Source organism: Borostomias antarcticus (genome assembly GCF_949987555.1).
Source record: "Borostomias antarcticus genome assembly, chromosome: 3".
Classification (NCBI taxonomy): domain Eukaryota; kingdom Metazoa; phylum Chordata; class Actinopteri; order Stomiiformes; family Stomiidae; genus Borostomias; species Borostomias antarcticus.
Window position 1 is genome coordinate 37,514,785 of NC_140236.1, and position 24,058 is coordinate 37,538,842.

A 24,058-nucleotide genomic window follows, 5' to 3' on the forward strand; every position below is an offset into this window, starting at 1 on the left:
CTTTCACAAACCTCCATCACATCTTTGATGACAGGTGTCCACCTGGAGAGGTTGTATGTCTCCTCCTCATGGGAGCGGTCCCTCCTGGATGGTTTACGAGAGAACAAGCTCGGCTGATGATAAAGAACGAACTGAATTAAAACAAAATCTACAGCCCAAAGTGGAGTAAGAAAAGAGAAAGGAGAAGCACACACCAGAAACCACAATCACAATGACCAAAAGCCATTTTAAAACTTGGCTTACAAAAACCCCTGCTTACCGTGGTTATGATGGGGACTCCAAGATGTGTCCAATTCTGAATAAACTCTCTTTTGTCCTCAATCTTTACATGCTGAATGAGTTTGTTCAAGTTCTCCTCAGTTGTTCCTGTTCATGACACAAACAAATAAATAAACAAACTCTACTTCTCTGACCAACTGAAAAGCTACAGCAGATGAAATTGAGAAAATCAATATATGGATATATAGTGTAAATGTAGTAATTGTCTGACGGGCCCACCATTGAGGCTGAAGATATAGAGCAACACAGCTCTGATCTTGTCGTTGGTGCTGTGCTGGTGAAGCAGCACGGGGAGCAGCGTTCTCATCGGGTCCTTGACCTTCTGACCTTCCACATCTGAGCCCATTGCCAGGTCCTAAAGATGGACGGCATCATAGTTTAGAAAGAGTGTAAAACAGGTCATCTATTTAAGGAATATAACCCAAGGTCCCTAAAACCCCGTCAAATGTGTGTTGTGTACCTGCTCAGCTTTGCAAATTCTCTCTACATTGTCCTTGAACTGTTTCATGCAGTCCTCAACCAAATTCAGGTGAACAGTTTTCTGTGGTTCACAGAGAGAAAAAATAAGAACACAGGACACAATATCTTATCATATTGTATAGGAGTATAGAATATTAGAATCCCAACCATCCACAGAAACGACAAGGGCCAAATTCATTATATGGAAAATCAACAAGCCTACATGAACCACCATGGACCTCTGATAGACCACTACATGAATCACCATGGACCTCTGATAGGCCACTACATGAACCACCATGGACCTCTGATAGGCCACTACATGAATCACCATGGACCTCTGATAGGCCACTACATGAACCACCATGGACCTCTGATAGGCCACTACATGTCGTCATAACGGCAATCACATAACAGAGGAAAATTACATCTCTTCACAGGATTGTTCCTATGGACAAATAGTGAAGGCACCATTTGATACACGGCCTTCGAGGCATCACGCCCTTCCAGACTAGAATGATCACCTGGTATCAGTTACCTGAGCCACTTGCTTCCGGAAAGAAGGCATCTTCATCATCAGCTGGGCTAGGCCACTTATTGTGATCTGGGAAACAGAGAAATCCTGGGAACTTTGTGGAACAAATATAACAGATACCAGAAATCCAGAGCTTTAAAAGCAGAATGGGGGGAATAAGATGGTCAAATATTTACCTTTTTATCAGGCTGTTTCTTGTTAGCTGATATCTCTTTCACCAGCTTGGGTATTTGCCTAGAAGTAAACGTACAATAGATGTTACAACTTATTGAACCAGAAATCGAATCTTGTGACGACGCTGTACTATATTAAGCATTCACAACTATACTACTATATACTATACTAATATACTAATATATACTGTACTATATTAAGCATTCAAAAATCCAATCTACTCACGCAGAGACCTCAGCAATATGCATGTGTCTCAGTCTGACCCAGAGAGGATCGTCCTGGTTCAGCACGGCCTCCTTCTCACAGCCATCTTTGGACTTGTACCTGAACAAACGGTGTCCTAAATCTTAATTAAACCAAAACATGCATTTCCCCTGAATTTTTCAGCTACTATTCCTTCTAACCAAGCCAGAAGTGACAAGTTAAGGGGAGTTAAGGGGACACAAGACAGCATGCCACATAGGAGCAGTTGGACATAACATGTCTTACTTGTAGGTGTCATTCTTTATGGGGACCAGGTCATAGGCCATAGCCTGGTAGGTCAGTTCATGTAGGATAGGGGTTACAGGGTCAAAGCCCCTCTCCACTATCAGCAGTTGGGCCTGGGTCTTTCCCTGGTATGAAGAACAAAACGATACCTATCAATCAAGACTTCTTGGATACAGCTTGTCCTCTGAAAACCCCTTTACCTGACATATCTGTCACTGTGGGTCTGAGCTAAGTCCTTATTTATTTTGACAGAAAGGACAGAGCAGTCCCTCACCTTCTTCTTGCCATTGTCATCCAGCTCATGATGGCGGACCAGTTTTTTATCCACCAACTCTGCCAGCAGCTTGGCAGTATCCTGAGTGGACTCCCTGACAGCAACACATGATTAGACACAGGTTATTATGGCACTTGTAGCGGTTCTGACAAAAGGGAATTGCATAGGCATGGTCCCTTTAGCATTGCATAGGCATGGTCCCTTTAGCATTACAAAAGGCAAATGTTAAAAAGGATTTATGGCAACGGCTGACTCTTTCCAATGACTAATACGGGAAAGTACGGGAAGTGTCAGGTCTCCTTCTGCTTGAAGGGTTGAGACAGGGTGAAACTAAGAGAGAAAAAACTTCTCTCTCACTCACTTCTTGTATCTGACCCCAGGGTACTCGTCCAGCGTGGCACAGAGCGTGACAATCTGGTCGGCCAGAGTGTCCAGTGTCTTCCCTTTGTCCTGACTGTGTGGGCTGTAGATACTATGGAAGGCCCCTGGATTGTCACATGTGAACACCTGAAAAAAAAGGACAAGTTTGTCTAAAAATATTCAATCTGTAGTTAAATAATGTAGTTACTTCATTTCATGGTAGACAAATGTGACAAAACGGTAATTGTAGAATCATGACCAAAATGACTGATGTTTCATGGGGCTCTCACTGTCTGGGGTTCACAATCTGAGCCTCCAGCATCACCAACAAGTCATGGTGACTGATTTGACTGCCTCATTACCACTGACGTAATAATTCCTTTAACCCTGTTGTATTATCTACTATCTACAACTGATATAGGCCTACATCTTGTTTCTTGAGTGGAAATGAACAGCACAAACCAAGTCAATGCCTCGCGAAACATCCATGACTGATCTGAATCAGCAGTCTATAGACCACCGTGACGATTATGTTGCCAAGAAAAAAGGTATATATTTGTGTCATAGTTTGAGCGGCGACACAGCAAACACACACATGCAACTCAGCGGTCCTCAGCGGGCAGCCATCATTCATGGCGACCAGGGATTAAGTCCAAGTCCTCAGTCCAAGTCTTCTTCAGGGACAGGACTGAAGAGCATCTGTTCTTTTGCATGTTTTTCATATTGGGTTCTTTTGGGAGGAAACCTTTGCGAACACAGGGAGAACATGCAAACTCCACACAGAAAGGCCCGGAGACCTTCTTGCTGTGAGACGGCAGTACTAGGTACTGCGCCACATGTGAGCAATTTTGGGGTTCAGTGTCTTTCTCAAGTACACTTCAGCATACTGCCGGGACCTTGCGATCCCAGCCGGGAGCTCTACATCCGAGCTACGCGCCGCCATCATATTGTAACTAGAAATGGTGCTCAGAGAGCATAGACCTCCGTCCATGAATGCATTTTGTGGCTCTGTGCACAAACTTGCAGACCTTCCCATGTCGGGATATGGCTGTTTCAATTCCCCTTATTGACAATGAATGGGGGGGATTTTTTGCTCTCCAACACCAAAAAAAGAATGGAGGTGAAAAGCGGTCCGGTAGCGTTTGTGTAATCCTAGTCCAAGAACATGAACTAGAGGTGAATGGCCGGCCCGGACGTGTGTGGGCGGATCGTGGACCTGCCCTGTGATTTGGATCCTCTCCAGAATTTAATGGGTTGTTAGTTGACCCACGCTATACCCCTCCACTGAGTTTCATGAAAATCAGTTAGGTAGTTTAAGCATAAACCTGGTCTAAAAAAATGAATGGAAGTGAATGGTGGTCATGTTTGGGCGGCTCGTGGACCTGCCGTGTTTTGGATCCGCTCCAAAATGTAATGGCTTCTAAGTTGACCCATGCTACTCCTTTCCACCGAGTTTTGTGAAAATCGGTCTAGTAGTTTTCGCGTAATCCTGCTAACAGACAAACAAACAAACACAAGCCACCAAAAACATTACCTCTCACCCTACGCTGTCGCTGGGTTGGAGGCAATAAATGAAGAATACAGCCACTGAGTCAGCTATACATAAATTGGCAGGGTTATTGGCTGTCAGCACTCATGACGTGATTTTGTAAAAGAGAGTCATTGAGTCTGGATAAACCATGAAAGAAACTGAAAAACAGACACTTACTTGTGCCTCCTGGGGTAAAAATGAGATGTTTATTTCTTTACAGACGCGTATATACTTTCCACAGAACACTTTCATCTTGCTGAACAAATCATCTGGACAATCTGGAGGAGAAAAAATGAATGTTAACAGAATCCTCAAATGACCACTTTTTCTATTAAGCCACTTTTTCTATATGTGGAATTCTGGAAGGTGAGTGATATTTCTGTCAGAGTAGACTTACAGTCAGTGAAATAAACATATGCTCCTTTATACTTGGGTTTAGTCCCGAAGTCATCAATGAAGGCATCCACACACTGTAAGCATAAATGAACAGTGGGGTGTTAAAACATTTAGCCACAGATAAACACAGTCAAATCTGGTGCAGACACAATTAAAAAGTGGTCTAGTGTTCAATGAAAATGTCAAATTCAGAAATTCAGATTAACAGAGTGGATATGGTAAATGATAGCGGAAATGGACTGCACTTATATAGAGATTTTATCCAAAGAGCTTTACAATGGTGTCTCATTCACCCATTCACACACACATTCACACACCAGGGTCGGCAGCTGCCAAGCAAGACGTTAGCCTGCTTATTGGGGGCAATATGGGGTTCAGTGTCTTGCCCAAGGACACTTCGACGTGAACAGGAGGAGCCGGGATTCAAACCGCCGATCCTGCGGTCAGTGGACAACCCACTCTACCTCCTGAGCCACCCCGTTAATAGAAAGTAAATACAATATTAAGATTCAATCTGTGGATGGATGAGGATACATGTAATGATGTCAAACCTTTGCTGTTGGAGCCATGAAGTAGATGGCCTTCATTTCTGGAACTGGCTCTCTGATTCTGTAGAGGTCCTCCACAACTAAGGGGAAAAATAATATTACTAAATTGCTATAGCTTGTAAATTAAGCATAGAAATAACCCAAAATAATGTCAGAAGGACACATTTTCTGACATTATTCAAAATCAAGCAATGATTCCTACTTGTAATTCCCTCTGACATCAGATCTGACATTTTGCAACAGGATGACAGAAGCTTTGTGGTGAAGTGGTCCAGTATCAGTATCTGGAAAAGAACACACATTTCAGTACAGGAGATTCTCACCCATCTCCTAACAACTCAGCATGGATACTCTCACCCATCTCCTAACATAACCCAACTCCTAACCCATCTCCTAACAACTCAGCATGGATACTTGCTGCATTATGATAGCATAACACAAAGCAAAAACATGTCAGTTGAGTACGTTAGGCCTACTTTATGGACAATCCTACCTTCCATACTTCTGACTTTCTGCAATCCTCAATAATTGTCTCCTTTATTCCTGTAAATGGGCAAAAGGTTAGAATTAAATAGAACTTTATAACACTTGGTGGCTGACTATGTGTCACTGTCGTGAATGCAAGAATCTATAAACCTGTGTACTTGGCACTGTTGATGGCTTGCTAGCTAGCTAACTGAGCTGTACACACACACTTGTGAACTTATGAAAGGCTGGGCTAGCCTAGCACTAGCTAGTTAGAAGAGGCTGGGCTAGGCTAGCACTAGCTAGTTAGAAGAGGCTGGGCTAGGGTTAGGGTTAGAAGAGGCTGGGCTAGCCTAGCACTAGCTAGTTAGAAGAGGCTGGGCTAGGGTTAGGGTTAGAAGAGGCTGGGCTAGGGTTAGGGTTAGGGTTAGAAGAGGCTGGGCTAGCCTAGCACTAGCTAGTTAGCTAACGTTCCAAAACAAAGAGGCGAAGTCACATTTTCAATCATTGTAGTGCTAAAACACAACTTCCCAGATGAAGATACATATCAGTCTCATGTTTAGCTAGGGTAATCTCTCTCATAATAAATATTTACTTACTTTGCCAAACTATTTTTTTTAGTCCGTGATCCAAACCAGTAGCCATCTTGCTCGTGATAGCTAGCTCAGTTAGCCTGCTAGCTCAGTTAGCCTGCTAGCTCCTCTTCTCCCCCTGGCCTGGCTCTTCCGGTCCTGGCTGGGCTACGTTGGGCTGCGGTGAACGTCATCAACGTCAACTACGTAGTACGTGGCTGGAGATGTGTGCGCGAGCAGGGAGATGGTGTGCGCGAGCAGGGTTAGCCTAACCCTAACCCTAACCCTTAGCCAGGGTTAACCCTAACCCTAACCCTAACCCCAAACCTAACCCTAACCCTGCTATTTGATAATGTGTCTATTACTCTATCGTGAGAAACCATTTCAGTTCAGGTATGAAATTCAATATTACCACATTGTGTATCATACAGCCATAAATAAAATAAAAAATAAAAAAGGGAAAATGCATTTGCCGTATTGCTTGTGAATTGCATGTGTCTGTTTCTCTATTGTGAGAAACCCATTTCAGGAATGAAATTCAATATTATCATATTGTATATCATCATCCTCGTATCATCATGCAACCTGCCTGAAGCTGCATATCTCTGCCTGTCAGTGATTGGACGCTTGGTCGCAGTGGGAGGGGTTTTACAGCTATTTCAGCCAAGACGGACGAAAAATGTGTTAGAAAGGAAAATAAAACAGTTAAAAGAGAGGCTATTCACAATATCTGAGATACCTATTATAAGACATAACTGCACAACATCAGAAAGGGACTCATTTAAACAGAAATAAGCAAAATGGGCTCTGTGAAGTTGATGGTGATCTTTGCTTTGCTGAGTATAGGCTGTCAGGTAAGAACGATGCAACATATTACTTTTATATTAAATAATAGAGTCTGCATGGTTTTAGCTTAAGCTCTGTGAATCTGAAAACAATATGTACGAGCTATAGTCAAACAGTCAGTTTTTGTCTGATGAGAGATTCAGATTCAGACAACTTTGAGAGTGCAGAATGTTCACTGAGACACTGTTTCATTCATTATGCTGTAAGCTTAGCCTTGAAGAGTCACATTCACTCAAGTGGTTAATAAAAAATGGATAGATATTTAAAGTTATCAAAGTTATATGCTGTTTGTTTTTGTGACATTCATGTTTGAATAATACTTCATAAATATCTTTTTAATTTCAGTGTGCAGCTAATGGTAGGTACTACTACCACTAATATGTTTAATATTATTAATAATATAAGTATTACAATAATGTAATATACATTGTAATAGCAATCAGTGGTTAGATTTCCTTCAGACCATGAATCACGATAAATCCATTGACTGTGATCCCATCTCTCTCCTCAGTTGACATCACAGGGTCTGTATTCACTATAACATCTAGGAGCATTACAGTCCTATGGAACAAGTACCAAGGAGCCAGTTCTTATAAGATCACAGCAACAACGGTCCACGCACCTCTCTCATCGTTCTTTGCCATGTTTGGTCCCAACATTGTATTGGGCTCTGTCAACTCTCTATCCCCCAACACTTGGTACAACATTAAGTTGGAGGCTTTGGATAGCAACGGGGATGTGCTGAGTACTTTTACCTTTGAAGCAACCACAGGTGAGTGTATTTCAAACGGTTGAAAGGGAGGGAGGGAGGGAGGGAGCAAAGCTATAGATAACAACAACAACAACAACAACATTTCTGCAACTAAGCACTTCTCCATGATGAGCATTGTTTCATTTGTAGATTAATGTTGTGATAATGTAAATTATCACAACATAATAATGTAAAAAGTGCATTGTGTACATCATTGTGTTATGGTGTGATGCCAGGCACAATAATGACACTATTTTGTGTGTAGCTCCTGCGGTGCCCACCATTCTGAAGGCAACATCAAAGCAGAGCCAGAGCATGACGCTGGAGTTCACTCTCCCGGTGGGCGCCACCGGCTACATCCTGCGTGCCGAGGGTGACAACTTCTTCTCTGAGACCGAGCTGCCATCGTCCAATTCATCGTCCGGCACAATTCACAACCTCCAGCCTTTCACTCAATATACTTTCAGTGTCATGTCCGTCAACGTCGGAGGTAGAAGCCAGCCGTCCCTCACAGTGGATGCAAAGACAGGTATTGTATCTCAAATTCATGGATGGATAAAACTCACGAGAGCCAGTCCAGTGTAAAGAAATAAGTAATTCATAGAAAATACTGGGGGGAAAAACAGTTCAACTCATTCACACGTACAGTAATTCACTTGATATCTGCACTGACCTACACGAACATGACCTCAACCGACATTTGAGTGGCATGTAAATGTGTTTTTTCCCTCCTACGAAATGCTGTCACTGCCCCGGGGGAGGGGCTATCTTGTGTCCGGGGTGCTGTATCTGACCTCTATAAACACAAAGGGTATACCTCATCCTGAGAACTGGGTTGGTCTCCCTGAGGGAGAGACCTGTGCTTATAACAGGATCTGGTTTCTTTACGAACCAAAAACAGGCCCCCAGCAGTTTCATCTTATTGTGTCATTGCATTGGAGGAGACTCTTCGTAACCTTATTAGACCAGTATGTAGTAATCTCAAACAATTATAGGGAAAGATTACATGGTTCACTCACACATACCATTTTGGTTTGTCTCTCTCTCTCATAGTGCTTCCTGCTCCTCAACTTAAATCCACCTCTCCCAGTAATGATACCATCGTTGTGGCGTGGGAGCCAGTGGAGAACGCTGTCCAGTATACTCTTCGTATCATAAAGCCAGGCCCAAGCCCATACGAATACACGAGGAACACCACTCAGACCAATGAGACCTTCTCTCAATTGGAGGCTGGGACCGTCTACACCATCATGGCCTATGCCTGGGACGCTGAGCATAGAGAGGGAGATCAAGACACCATCACCCAAATCACACGTAAGAAATAAGCAAGAACTGCAGTTAAATACATTTGTCTATCTTTGCATCTGTGTTCATGAGTGTTTGTGTGTCTGTATTTGTGCTCTTGCAGGGCCTGCCACCCCTGGCTCCGTTGAGCTGTCAGTGGTGAGGTACGGCCACGAGGCCAATCTGTCGGTGTCATGGGGTCTTGTCCAGGGGGCGTCTAACTACCTGGCCCAGAGCAACAACGGGCTGAGTTGTAACTCCACCAACAGCCCCTGTACCCTCGGCCCTGTGCAGTGTGGCCAGAAATACACCGTCACTGTTACCGCCATCAACGAAGCTGGCTACAGCGTTCCCTCTGCTCCAGTAGAGTTCCACACCTGTAAGTAGCCCAGCTTGCCGTAGAGGGAACGGAAACTAGGCCAGTACGCTGCAATACACAACGTAACACAAAGCGTACTGCCGCGGACACGTAATACAGATGTAACTGACTAACCGCCCTGATGTTCCCAGTCCCCTGCCCACCAGAGCCTCTGTCGCTGGTGGAGAATGCGCCTGGTAACTGCTCTCTGATGTGGGGCTCTGTGGAACACGCTGACATCTACACGGCCTACGTGAAGAGAGACGACGGCACGGAGTTGGGTTGCAACACCACCAACACCACCTGCAACTTCCCCTGCCTCTGTAGCTACTCTTACCTGATGAGTGTGTTTGCTTACAACCAGGCTGGCTCCAGCCCCCCAGGACCTATGCTGAACTACACCGCCCGTAAGCAGGGGAAACTCCCCGAGAAACCTTCCTCTCAGCAGCCATGGCTGCACACACTCTGTACTTCCACTTCCAGGGAAGAATCCCTTGTGATACGCCCTTTTCTGTCTGTCTTCAGTGCCCTGTTGTCCAGAGAACGTGTCTGTCTCATTGGTCTCTACGGACACCCTGGAGATCCAGTGGGATAGGGTACGCATGGCCGAGGTGTACGAGACAAAGGCTGTGGGCGGGTCGGAGAACATCCTGTGTAACGACACGGCACCGGTGTGTGCCCTCTCTGACCTCACCTGCGACACCCCCTACACCATCGTGGTGATCCCCTGCAATGAGCGAGGGTGCAACCGGGCCTGTTCACCCCACACTAGGGACACAGGTAAAACACACACACACACCGGGCCTGTTCACCCCACACTAGGGACACAGGTAAAACACACACACACACACACACGCACACACACAGCACAGACACACACACGTGCACAAAGAAGTACATCAGATGGGGTACTGTATAAGGTCTATAACCCTATTTTTCCTGCTGCCATGTCTTCCAGCCCCCTGTATGAGGTCTATAACCATTTCTTTCAGCCCCCTGTATGCCAGAGGACCTGAAAGTGGCACAGATCAACACCACCAGTGTCAATGTCACCTACACCACACCCAACCGTGCAGCCAACTACCAAGTGGCTTTGACGAGAGAGGGTGACCCCCGCAGCTGTGAATCCGGTGGAGGGTCCTGTGTCGTATATGAGCTGCCATGTGGCTCCACCTATGAGGTCAGCGTGGTCGCAACCACCGCAGCGGGAAGCAGTTTACCCAGCTTCACGGTTGCTCTTGAAACAGGTGGGATTTCGGAACAGGTCACTGTTGAATTTGAAGCTTATTATGTTTATTAAATTCCCAGGTCAATAAATGCATAGTAAAGGCATTTAAAATGTAAAATACTGAAAATCTTCCTCCAGCACCATGTTGCCCAGAGAGCCTACAGGTGCACCAGGTGACACAGGCGATTTCAAACGTCACCTGGTCACCTGCTATGGGGGCCCAGTCCTTCATTACCTCTCTGACGTCATCAAAGGGCCACGCCCGCTGCCACACCCTGGAATCACACTGCGTAATGGGATGCATCACCTGTGGTACCAACTACACCGTTAGCATGGAAGCCTTCAGCCGCACCGGCCACAAGTCTGAGTGCAACTACAAAGGGTTCTCATCCAGTGAGTGACACATCGATCGGGAATGTAATTCTATTTTGTAATGTATCTCCACAGTAATAAGTGACACACGGCCTGTCAAAATGTATTTCGCCTCTATCACTTTTCACACACATATAAACACAACATCTCCTCTGGCATCCTTAGGCGCCTGTTGTCCGCCGGGCGTGAAGCTCTACAAGTTGGCCAATAACACGCTGCGCGTCTACTGGCGCTCCTCCAGTGGCATCAACAACTACACAGCCAGTGTGTCCAACCACACGTGCACAGCGCCTCCTGGCATCAACTCATGCGATGTGCCGAATGTGATGTGTGATAAGGAACACACCGTGGTGGTGGCCCCGCTCAGCCCAGACGGGACCAAAGTCCAGTTCTGTCCCGAGAAGAAATACTTCGGTACGCTGGGAACTAGGAAGCTCTGGAAGGGCATAGGCATGAAAGACAAATGGCTCGAATTTGCTTGAGCAAAATTTGTCAAATTGTAGTAATTATACCATAATATTTGAATAGCCTATTATGCTTTGGAAGTTTAATACGTAATGTTACAAAAACAATACACTTGACGCTGGCACTGATACAGTATGTCAAACTTAATCTGAAGTGCTTTACAGTATTTTTGCTCTAATTAGAATAATTTTGCTCTAGCAAATTCAGGCCCACATGAACCTCAAATCACTTTACCATACAGATCCGTACTGTAGTGTAACTCTTTTTATGTTGTGTGATTTGACTTTAAAAGTGTGTTTTGCTGACTTTGTATGTTTGTCATCTTCCAGTTTCCTGTTCGGGAAGCATAGGTAAGCATTTGAATGTAATTGGCATTGCATTATCATTGTATTGCAACAGCTCACCACACATTGTGAAACAAAACAGCAAGAAACCCAGTATGTTGGTTGCTCCATCCAGAGATTGGTCATATAAGTGTAACATTTTCTAATATCGCACCATGTTTTTTTCTAGCCTATCGAGGAAAGAGAAGTGTTGAATAGTGGATGGTAAGTCTGTTTGTTTCTCATCAATGTAAATGTCCCCGACAGAGAGAACAGATGAAGTTTCAAGCCTTAGCTGGTTGAGGTCCATCAAACTTTACATTCCATGTAATCTGACATCACTTTCTATAGAGGTGTTCAAGAAAACATGAGAATGAAACGTTGTGAGACTGCCCCCTCCCTATTAGTCACCACCTTCTGAAGGTGATGAATGTAACAAATCAACCCAGGGCTTATATGTATGAATCATAGCCCTCTGAGAGTTATGAATCCCAGCGCCCCCTGCTGGTCACACTTTCCCTCATAGAGCTACACTCTGTTATAGGATGGCAACAAAATGACTCTTCTATCAACCATGCATAATACCTAACAAGGGTCACACTGTGCTGGCTAGTGTATTGGTGAAAGACATACATCAACATCTGTAGGTATTGCATGGAGATGAATGTGATCTTTTATGAGATTCTTTTTCATTTTCACAGTTTCCAGTCCCAGTTTCCAGTCTTGTAGATCTCCTCATCCCAACTTCATCTCCACCCTGACCCCAACTTCATCTCCACCCTGACCCCAACTTCATCTCACCCTGACCCCAACTTCATCTCCACCCTGACCCCAACTTCATCTCACCCTGACCCCAACTTCATCTCCACCCTGACCATACAGTCATCCCTGGAACGCAGAGGACCTCTCTCAACAATATATCCCTTTAAGTTATGGGTTTGAACATGATACTGTACACGATGACTGTTCTTTGATATTAATTTCTACATCTGTTTTGGAGATGTACAGTATGTGCAGATTTGATCCAACCAAATTAATTATAGCTACTGAACTGAAGTCTGTTTAAGGTCTTCTTCATCTTATTTGCCATTGCCATTCATATAGAGTTAGAATGGTCTGTATTCACACTAAAGGTTTAGAGGAGTGATTTCAAGCTTTCAACCCATATTTTGTGCCAACTTATATCAATCTGTTTTAATAGTAAATACAATTATTTGAAAGCCCTAGAGCCCTAAAGCCCCATTTGGCCTTTGAGGTGAAATTAATCAATTAATCTTACAGCATTTTCTTTATTTGCCATCAATAATGTATGAATACATATCATACAGTAGCTACTGTATTCTGTTTTGTCCACTTCAAATCTCAGGGTCACAGGGCTGAACAGCCCAAAGATTACTATCTATAGAATACTCTATAGTTAGGCATGTATTATATACAGCTGACTCTTTCACATCCCCATTGCTATAATAAGTGTTTTTATGAGAATTAAACATATTATTATTAATAGGAAATAAATGGTGACTCATGCAAGGTGGCATAATGAGTATCTGTGTCTACTAATAAGACATGGTTTGAGTAACTATACGTGGAACATCAATCAAAATCATGATGTGTTTTCAGATTGAATAGTTCCTGCAACAGCTTGCCCACTATCAATTATTAATTGGAGACTGTCCAAATAAACTATGTTAAGACTATGCCCCAAGCTTTACACCTCCAAAGGACTGGTGGTGGACATTGAAACGGGCTTGTCAATCAAAAGCAGTAATGTATTTTGTTTGATTCTCTCCCTTTTACTGTCCTCAGATGTCCTCAGGATGAATTATATGAATGAATGTTTGGAATATGTATTTGATGGGCTGTTGAACATTGTTATTTCATATTTCCTTCATTAAAACATTCATTTGCATTTAATCTGTGTTTTGTTCATTCCATTATCATGAGAGACATAAAAAGGTTATGGATGCTGGAATTTCCACAGCTGAAGAGCTAATGGCCCCACAATTTAACCATCAGTATACAGTAGGTTTTAAGTTACATGATCATGTCATACTAGCCTACCATAGATTTGGAAAACTAGACTTGACTATGTTCAAGCCACGCCAAACATGTAAAAATATTCGGATTGCGATACATTTCACAGAAGAGCATACTGAGACTCAGAAAAGCACCATTTATCATAGTTTTTCCAACACATTCACGTATGCCCCATTGACTTCCATTGTAGCCCAGTGAGCGCCTGTATAAAAACCGCAGGCCCGTAGACGGGGGGGGATCGAACGACCCCCCCTCACGACCAAAGGTCCGGAATTTAGTCTAGTCTTTTTTTTTTTTAAATAAGCGTGTCCCCTTTTGAATAACGATTCCCAATAATTCTAAACAAATCTAAAATAAAAAATCTAAACCAAACCGAAGCCCTAATCTTGTTATTATTGATTGCATTAGGAATTAGCGTGTGAGATGTGACACAACGCACTGGTACACAGTAGCAATGTCAAGCTAGAATGGGTTGAAAAGAGCAAGAGACTCGAAAAAGGAGACAAGCGGCGGCCTCTTTGTCTCAAAATATTGTACATATGTTCAAAACCAGGCCAGGTCCAGCCTGGCTTATGTGTGTTGGCTGGCTTGTTTCTGTGCGGGACTGGTAGGACGGTAATGTTTGATAAATAAAGATAGGTCTTGTCACCTGGACACACATGTGTTGTGCCCCCACGCCCGAGCCAGTCTCAGTCCCGTCCCAGTCCCACTCAGCACCTCACCCTTGAGGTTGGGCCCGGCGTCTCCTGCAGCAGCAGGTGTGGACAGTTTCAATCAGGCCAGCTGAAGCCAATCACCACCTGGGCTCAGCACTACTTAAGGCTGCGGAAGACAGACGTCAATAAACTTTTGAAACCTGTTCGGTTCTCCGTCTCTGCTTCTGGGGTCCCAGGCACATTTGGCTACTCTGCACCGTAGGGTCGTAACATCCAGCACAATGAGAGCGGGATAGCCAGTTAGCTCATGGGCTCAAGCAGCAGCTTCCATAACATTAATGGTAGCCGTCAGTGGCTAAAGCAGTTATACTGATGATAACATAAAGTCATCCCCACCAGGAACCCTGGTCTCCTGGGTGGGAGTCCAATGCTCTCACCACTACTCTACTTGTGCAGTGGAGATCGGCGGGTGGGTTTTGGTGTCCTTCTTCCAGTCCCTAGTGTGGGTTGGGGTTAGAATATGGGTTGGGGTTGGGACAGGATCTGATCTATAAGGCAACGGGTAAACGTTGGAGTGAAAGGATGAACATGTGGAGGTTTGTCTTTATGGTATAGTCCCATAAAGTCATCCCCACCGGGTCTTCAACCCCAGTCTCCAGGGTGGGAGTCCAATGCTCTCACCACTACTCTACTTGTGCAGTGGAGATCGGCGGGTTGATTTTGGTGTCCTTCTTGATTTTGGTGTGCTGGGACTACTCCCTCTTGTGGTGCCAACAGAGAAATGCAGGCCAACATTGTCCGCAGTAACGGAGGGAGGGAGGGAGGGAGGGAGTGATAACCGGACGAACGCTATACTAGGTGCGCTGGCTTACAGCCACGCACAAAAAAGCATCAATAAATTAAGCTCATTCCTCCATCACCACCTAAAGCTGTGCCAGTCAACAGTCAGTGTAATCACTGAAAATAAACCACATGTAGGTGTAGAGCGACTGGTGCATCACATCCTATACAAAAATGAATTACTATAGGATTTGAAGTGTCCTACTCCTATTGTAATGAGGACTGTCTGTCTATAATGCAGTAGCGTACCGTGGGGCAATAACAGGGTCTTCTATGACATTGTTATTACTCCCAATGCCCCCCAACCCCCCCCCCAGGAAGATACAATACACCCCCTTAGGGCACAGCACTCAATAGCCTACTCTCATACTTGTGTTTAGTGCTTAGTGTTTAGGCTACTAGCCTACTAGGCTACTAGGCGTATTAGCCCACCGCTCCAGGTCTTGATTTGGTCTTGATTTGATTTGGTCTTGACTTCCGTAAGCTAGAATCATTTTATCTGGCCTACAATGTTAAGTGAATAACGAGCTAGTAAGACCGGTGTCAACTGACCGTAACATGGACTGTATTTTCGTGACTTAACGTGGACTGTAGTAGGAATGGACGTTGGATGTAACTATGTTAGTGTAACTATGTTAGCTAGCTCGTAGTTCGTCCAACGACCGTTCTTACAGGGCAATTTTACAACATTGGGACAGGTCTCTCTCTCGCAGTTGGGGTCAAGGGAAATATTCATGACATGATTATAATGGACTCATGACAGCCAATGTCACACCCAACCACATATGACAGTTTAATGTAATGATAATCCCTAGTTAGTTTCTTCAAGTTTGATAATAAGGCCTGCTATGTCACTTCTGAATGACACTTAAAGACAACAGTCATAGACATTCCTAAAGATTCCTTCATGTATCATGTCATTGCAATGACAGTGTCACATCATGTCTTATGCACACCCCTTTTTGGATAATTAGGCCTGCTAGGTCATGTTTATGACATATTGTTTTGGTTTATGTCAAGTTGTCATAACAAAGACATCTCAAGCAATGTCAACTTTGCATTAAAAATGACATAACTGACCGAATGACACTCAATGACAACATTCATAAATATTCTTAATGTGTAATGTCGTTGTTATGACAGTGTCATGACGTCGTCATGACAGCGTCATGTCAGTCTTATGCACACCCCTTCAAATAAAGTGTTACCTCACACTCTAACTTCAACCGCTCCTCACTGTCATAAACCCGCCCAGCGTAGCTGTTTGTATTTCACATTCCTCAGAACCAACACTGATTGGCGAGATTGTTTTCCAATCAGGCTCAAAATGTTCTCTATGGAGAGTATCCAGACTGATTTGCGAGTAACAGCGTGCTCTAGTCTAGCGCTAGTCTCACGAGGCAAGGTGGAGAGGGGTCATTCAACGGTTAATAATGCTTTCTTGGACAAACTGAAGTGATTCCATCCTGTATTTCAAAAAATGGATTGTTGAGATTGGAATCTGGATCAGTAAAGTTTGGGCTAAATGGCTTAATATGAATACGAATCAGTACCCAACCCCCATCTCCCCTCTCTCCCCTGTGCCGTCTCTCTCCAGGTGGCGGCCCGGACCAGCACCGCCCACCCCGGCCTCAGGCAGTCCTTCACGGCGCTGCACGCCCAGGCTAGCTGCTCACCTGCCACGCCTCCTGCGCCAAGCTGCTCAGGGTGCTTCTGGAGGACAGCTTCACCTCCGGAGCGCACCTGGATTACTATGACCTCTGACCTGTAGACCGCTCACCTCCACCACTACTATATGACCTCTGACCTGTAGACCGCTCACCTGGACTACTATGACCTCTGACCTGTAGACCGCTCACCTCCACCACTACTATATGACCTGTAGACCGCTCACCTCCACTACTATGACCTCTGGCCTGTAGACCGCTCACCTGGACTACCAAAATAGCGCACTACCCCTTTAAGTGGGAAATGTGACTACATGTTTGTTTGAGTGTGAGAACACTTCTCCTGTACAGTATTTGAGTGTGAGAACACTTCTCATGTACAGTATTTGAGTGTGAGAACCCTTCTCATGTACAGTATTTGAGTGTGAGTACCCTTCTCATGTACAGTATTTGAGTGTGAGTACCCTTCTCATGTACAGTATTTGAGTGTGAGTACCCTTCTCATGTACAGTAGCATCCTAATCAAAAGTTCACTTGTATCAACTTCCAGACTGGTCATGGAAACTATGGTATGTGCATGGAAGATGAAAGATTAAGACAAAGTTTGGTATTTTCATCTGCTAATACAGTCGTGATAAATGTCCCATATTAATTGTATTTTGTTGTCCTTAAATAATTGTGGAGAACAAAGTTATTTGTCGTTTTTCATATGGGAAACTGTTTGTTTGACTTTGTGGGGCCAAGCTAAATTTTTGACTAATTTCTCCCTAGAGTTACTGTATATTCAAATTAATCTAGGCGTTACCTCTTAAGAAGGGAAGTAGGCTACATCTTACATACTGATGAACAGATCAAATTTGTGTTAATTACTTTCACGTAACCGAAATAGGCTAGTACTGTCTTTGAGGTCACAATATCAAACATCTTGACCACATTGGGTGAGAGAGCAGTTGGTCCCATCCCAGGAACTCTTGCAGCCCAATGTCTTTTCAGGAGTCTCAGTTGGCAAAGTTCCCTCAACATACAATGGGAAGGACTTGTCTTTTATTCCCAATGCACTGCACAAGGTATAGGCTATCAATTATGATACCAACGTGGATGTCCGTGGAGAATAGAGCTATTCACTCTGAATACAGTGTAAGGCAACTCTTTTGTGACCATCAGTCATCTTACTATCTTCCCACCCAAATCTCCAGAGCCATCTGCACCTTACGTAACATCCCATCTGAAGAAAGCGTCTTACCAACATTAGAGACTGTTTATATGTGTAGTCATAGAAACCCTTACAAGGTATTCTACTGAAATATTTCCATCAGATATTTAAATTACCTTATATGTTCGATCTTCATTCCTATTGATGTAAGAAATTAAGTGTCATACAGTAACTGAGTAAACACATGTTTAACTGAATATATAAGTCAATTCTGTACACAGTAGATGGGGTGCAGAGGGAAAACTATGGAAATTTCCTTGTGGCCCTCTCAATACATCTCCGGTTATATAAGGGAATGTACAGTATGATAAAACATCAGCAGTTTTTCATGACATGACTTGCATGACTAATGGAATCAGATGATTGGTTGCATCACTGTGACTTGTAATTATATCTACAGGATATAGTCTTCAACCTAATAAAAAAATACAAGAAAAGAAAAATCAAGGCGTTTCCCTCACTTGTCCTTATTCACGAAGCTTCAAAATTTCCTTTTGTTTAAGTGGCAGCTTAAATTTCCTGGCTGGGTTTGTGTGATGTATCCACTTTCAGGTTGACTTCCTTTTTTCTTAGGCACATTCAGGAACTAAGTCCTTTATTCTCCAAAGATAAAAGATCCGTTTCAGCACAACACACAGCCTACATAAAATGTACTAGGGGATTCTCCTTCTTTTTTTTTTTACAAAATGTGTCTGTAATAGGTGCCAACATCATCCATTGCTAGTGAGGTGTCATGAAGGCACAGATTACCAGTCTAGGACTACATTTAAATGTAGCCTATCTGTTTGCAAGAAGTCCCAATTCCCAAGTTCAAAAACCTTCCTTGGGTTTCATTGGCATCTGTGTCTTTCTGAGTTGACCCCTCCCTCTGCTTTATCTCTGTGGCACAGGTCAGCCTCTCAGTTCCCATGTATTGTTACCTATACTGGGGATGGAAAAATAACAGCGAACAGAAAACACGGCCAAGTGTATGTATTCATGTCCTACATTCTCCCTTGATGTGTTACATTACAGCCCACAACCAGCAGGGTCATGACGTCTCAGACAATAGGTCGTTTATTGGGTTAGGCCAACTGCAAGTCACTAGCTAGAGTTTAGTACAGTGGAGATGGATGCAAATTGTGGGTCAGGAGGCAACAGGATACCTTACCCTAAATGTGTTGAGTGAGAAGGAGGTTATATCATTGATTGATAACATCGATGTTGGTCAGACAGCTGTTCATGCTGGATCACATCATTCCTTGTTGTTCCTTTTTATCCTTCAATACATTCTTCAAATTGTCTTTTTATTGAAGAATGAAACAAATCATGAAGAACTAAACAGGGCAATGATACAGCAAGTGTTATCACAAGATGATTAGCCCTGTTAAACTAAAATGGTTGCTGTTGTATTTGGATGAAATATATATCTGATTATCTAAAACAGCACATCATTGATATCAGAACATTTTCTGGTTTATTGATGGTGGACTGGATTGCAGCTGCCCTCATCAACAAGACCCGGGACCCCAATGACACTGGATTATTTAGTACATTATTGTATATTGTAATGTAGAAATAATTTGCACTGTATTGTGTTGTCCTCACACTATTTACTGTTATGCACCATCAGACCAAACTTGAACTCTGAGAATATCACGACTAATAACATTTCTTTAAAAATTCTTAAACACCAGCTTACTCTGGGGTTTCCCTTTCATACACTGTGTATCTTGATAATGTGACTAGTGACTTGCTTTACTGAATGTCTATGTATGAATAAAAATGTATTGTATCATATGGGGATGTGTGTTACACAGTGGGCAGTACTGTAGTTAGAGCAGAGCATTCTAGACAGGCCACTTCACAGTCATTGTATCTAGATAGGCCACTTGACAATCATTCTATACTATTGTGGCCTTGAGAAAGGTACTTAAACCTAACATTAGCTCAAAACATTGTAAGTTGCTTTGGATAAAAGCATCTCCTCAAATGTCAAATTGTAATTGCATGAAATCCTCTCATTAGTGGACAGGAACTGTAATATGTGTGATAAAATAGGAGGAGGTTGATACAGATGTACTGTAGATTACACAAACTGACACGAATGCAGGGAGGAGACCACCTGTACCATTCAATAGAGCTAGCTCCTGCCCCCCCCCTCCCTTGCCCCTCCCCTCTGTGCCTGGGGCTATTAGGAGGAGAGCTGGCCCCATTTGGGGCTTACTGATTGGTTCCCACGCCACAGGAGTACCTGTGCATTTAGCTCAAAAGAACACCTTTTGTATTTGACCATCTTGTTTACTAAACTAATTGAAATCCGACAGTGTCAAAGATGGGACTGTTGGGAGCATTACACTTTTCTTTAGTATTGGTATCTCTAAGTCAGGTAAATATTGAACTTTTTCCTGCAGAAAGAACCAACTTATAGAATTTTACAACAATAATGTCATATTCACTTTGGAATGTAATAACATTTTACATTTTTGTTTGCAGATACCATGCATAACAGCACAAGAAGGTAAGTCTTCATATTAGTGGCTTCAGGACAGACAGGATAAAGATGTGTGAGAAATGTGCTTCTGAAGTGTATAGGCTACAGGAATGGAAATATATCCATGTAGAGGGGTGTTTATTTAATTCATTCTGCATTAACATTTTGAAAGAAATGGCAAGCAGACAATTGACAAAAGTCTTAGATATTTTGGGGATATGAAATTGCTATTTTTTAATCGAATATTCTTGATAACATAAGCAGTTCAGACACATTTTCTTTCAGTATCAACCCACCCCTTCTCACAAACATCTCCATCTCTTCTAGTATGCCACACCGAGATCACATCCATAAGCTCTCCGGATGCATCATCGCTTCATGTAAAATGGAGCGCATACAGCGGAGCAACAAATTATTTGTTGGATCTTAGGGTCATAAATGTGACGAATGTTGCACCTGTTGTGGTGACATTACCTGCCTCCAGCACAGAGAAGGTGGTCCACGGTCTGAGACCAGGAACCAAATACACTGTGACGGTCAAAGTGTTCCAGTTCTACTATGTGATGTGCATGAATAAACGAGTAGCCGCAACTGGTAAGTTTTGTCCAATTATGAACCTGTGTTTCAACATGTTTCCCATATTATTATTATTATTATTATTATTATTATTATTATTATTATTATTATTATTTTGTATCTCTCAATGCTAGTTGAAATACCAGCAGCTGGAATATCAAAAAATAGTTTATTTTACAATAGGCCTAAACACTTGCTACCCGTCTGTAGTCTTAATGCTCTCTCTCTCTCTCTCTCCCTCTCTCTCTCCCTCTCTCTCTCTCTCTCCCTCTCTCCCTCTCTCATTCTCTCTCTCCCTCTCTCTCTCTCTCTCTCTCTCTCTCTCTCCCTCTCTCTCTCCCTCTCTCTCTCTCTCTCTCTCTCTCTCTCTCTCTCTCTGTTCTTAGTTCCCGCTACCTCTCAGATCACCTCCTCCAGGGCGTTATCCAGCAGATCAATCCGCGTGGAATGGGCGCGCGTGTATTCCGCGGAGCGCTACGACCTGCTGGTGACGTCGATGGCGACCGGGGAGAACTATAATCTGACCTCCACTGACCTGAGCGCGGTGGTGGAGAACCTGAGGCCCTCAACCGGCTACGACTGCTACATCTACACCGCCAACTCCGCAGGGCTCGGGGGGAGAAGCAGAGTGAGGACCATCTATACCTGTGAGTGATCTCATTAAATCTAGACTATCAAGTTTAGTCAGTTAGTCAAGTTTAGTCAGTCTAATTAATGAACAGAAGTTGTGAGCGAGACGTGTGTGTGTGACAAATATGTTTACAAAAATGTCCTGTTAGGCATGTCTTTGTTATTTTTCTGTTATAAATGCAAGATAGTTGAAAATCAGCCTCATTCATGCAATTCAGGTGGTTTACTCAAAATTTACCAAATGGTTAGAATGTTGGAAGTCAGTGGAAAAATTGTTGATCCACAAATCTGAATTGTGACTAATCTATAATTAATTAATTATCTCAATCAACCAACCACCATTACAATCCATGTATTTGTACCTCCAGTGGTACAGCCACCAGAGGGGGTCACAGCAGTGCAGACTGGAAGAAGGTCTGCGCGTGTGAGTTGGCAGCCTGTGATTCAGCCCAGGGTTCTGCTGTATAAAGTGACCGTCAGGTCCCTGGACAACCCGGACAGCGATCCTTTTATGACCAACGTGACAACAACCCAATTGGATGTACAGAACATCCTACCATGTTCTTCCTATCGGATATCAGTATCTTCAATGAACGCCTTTTTGGAGCCAGGAGACTCCACAGACTATATTTACAGCACAAAAAGTGAGTCGGTCACTGTCTGTCTCTAACGTTTTAATTATCAACTGCAGCCTATTCACATGAATGTTTTTAGTCACCCATAGTAGAATTACTTTTGACTTTGTTACCCACAACCTGACATAAACCGAGTAGGCCTACAATAATGTTGATATGTGGTATCATTTTCAGCACTGAGCCCAGTGACGTCCATATCTGTGGATTACAGCTGTACCAGTGGGTCAGCCATGGTTTTCTGGGACGCCGTGTTCGGAGCGGACTCCTACAGGGCGGTGGCCACCGGCAGCAACGGGACGCTCCTGAACTGCACCTCCATGGGAACGCAGTGCCAGATCACAGGGGTGGGCTGTGGACAGAGCTACGTAGTGCGTGTCACCGCCGTATCAGCGAGCTGTGAGAGTGAGATGTCCAACGCCACCACCACCTTTGAGACAGGTGAGACATTGTGTCTCAGCACTTTGAGATGGTCTCACAATGAGAAGTGCTTCATAAATACAATGTTTTGTTTTATTGCTGCGCCACAGACAGGTGGGACACTTGACACAGTTAATACTGTCTATATCTCCTATATCTACATCACTCACCTAGAGAGAAGCAAAACCTATACTGTCTATATCTACTATATCTACATCACTCACCTAGAGAGAAGCAAAACCTATACTGTCTATATCTACTATATCTACATCACTCACCTAGAGAGAAGCAAAACCTATACTGTCTATATCTACTATATCTACATCTCTCACCTAGAGAGAAGCAAAACCTATACTGTCTATATCTACTATATCTACATCACTCACCTAGAGAGAAGCAAAACCTATACTGTCTATATCTACTATATCTACATCACTCACCTAGAGAGAAGCAAAACCTATACTGTCTATATCTACTATATCTACATCTCTCACCTATACTGTACTTCAACCCCAATAGCAAAATGTTACTTTTACTCTTCTGTTCTGACCCCTTAAACCCTCTATCCAACAAACCTGGTGAGCTAAGTTAGTACACTTAGTTAGTTAGCACACTTCCCATCTCCCAAACTCTCTCCAGTGTTACACTGTCATTTATTGTATTTTTATTGGTTTATTTGGTGAGGACAGTGCATATTAATGAACACATACAAATGTAAACATGCCGGATTTAGCTAGGAGCTAGCTTCCATCTGCAGTCCTCAAACATTAAACATTAAAAAGAAGTACTCACAGAAGGACAAACATTAAAATACAATTATAATAATAATAATCATAATAATAATAATAATAAAGATAATAAAAAACTAAATCTAAGAGGCTATATAAAGTGCTGATGCCCATCAAGTGCTACAATAAAAGTGCTAATGCTTCATTACTCTCAGAGCCTTGAACACCTAGGCATAGTGATTTACGAAGCCTAAAGGATTAAACCAGTTTACAATGTCCAGCACTATGTCCATGACATGCTTAAGATAGATATCCTTTATACATCACATCATCTCACACATGGGTTTGGGCTTTCCTGTAAACAGCCTTTTGTTTTTATTTAGGGTATAGATGTCTGAGGTCACAGCTGACCTGGAAAAGTTATTTACCTGTTAGCCACTCACTTGAGAACTAGATCCTCTTTTCAGCTCTATATTG

General features: G+C 43.2%; 2 protein-coding genes across 3 annotated transcripts in view; one reads left to right on the forward strand and one right to left on the reverse strand.

Annotated features, from left to right (window-relative positions):
• Positions 1–6,214, reverse strand: part of stxbp3 (syntaxin binding protein 3) — a 14,737-nt gene extending 8,523 nt beyond the window's left edge. Inside the window, exons 1-16 of one of the 2 annotated variants that reach the window (XM_084461739.1) lie at positions 6,110–6,214; positions 5,539–5,588; positions 5,248–5,329; positions 5,049–5,125; positions 4,499–4,571; positions 4,279–4,379; positions 2,572–2,717; positions 2,211–2,304; positions 1,937–2,061; positions 1,673–1,771; positions 1,450–1,507; positions 1,277–1,342; positions 740–820; positions 499–634; positions 260–366; positions 12–113 (exon numbers count right to left, since the gene is read on the reverse strand). In XM_084461739.1, the coding sequence (XP_084317865.1) occupies positions 12–113; positions 260–366; positions 499–634; positions 740–820; positions 1,277–1,342; positions 1,450–1,507; positions 1,673–1,771; positions 1,937–2,061; positions 2,211–2,304; positions 2,572–2,717; positions 4,279–4,379; positions 4,499–4,571; positions 5,049–5,125; positions 5,248–5,329; positions 5,539–5,588; positions 6,110–6,155 (1,443 nt within the window). In that variant the 5' untranslated portion in view covers positions 6,156–6,214. Of the gene's footprint in view, positions 1–11; positions 114–259; positions 367–498; positions 635–739; positions 821–1,276; positions 1,343–1,449; positions 1,508–1,672; positions 1,772–1,936; positions 2,062–2,210; positions 2,305–2,571; positions 2,718–4,278; positions 4,380–4,498; positions 4,572–5,048; positions 5,126–5,247; positions 5,330–5,538; positions 5,589–5,681; positions 5,771–6,109 lie in introns of those variants that run through there. The other variant, XM_084461740.1, reaches the window with a different exon arrangement.
• Positions 6,215–7,570: 1,356 nt separating this feature from the next.
• LOC311307401 (fibronectin type III domain-containing protein 7-like) lies at positions 7,571–11,403 on the forward strand (the record flags this gene model as incomplete). Its single annotated transcript, XM_084436195.1, has 9 exons — positions 7,571–7,700; positions 7,945–8,208; positions 8,733–8,993; positions 9,088–9,342; positions 9,474–9,728; positions 9,847–10,101; positions 10,314–10,568; positions 10,688–10,942; positions 11,087–11,403. The coding sequence occupies 9 exons, from the start codon at positions 7,571–7,573 to the stop codon at positions 11,401–11,403; spliced, it is 2,247 nt and encodes a 748-aa protein (XP_084292321.1).
• Between the last annotated feature and the right edge of the window lie 12,655 nt (positions 11,404–24,058).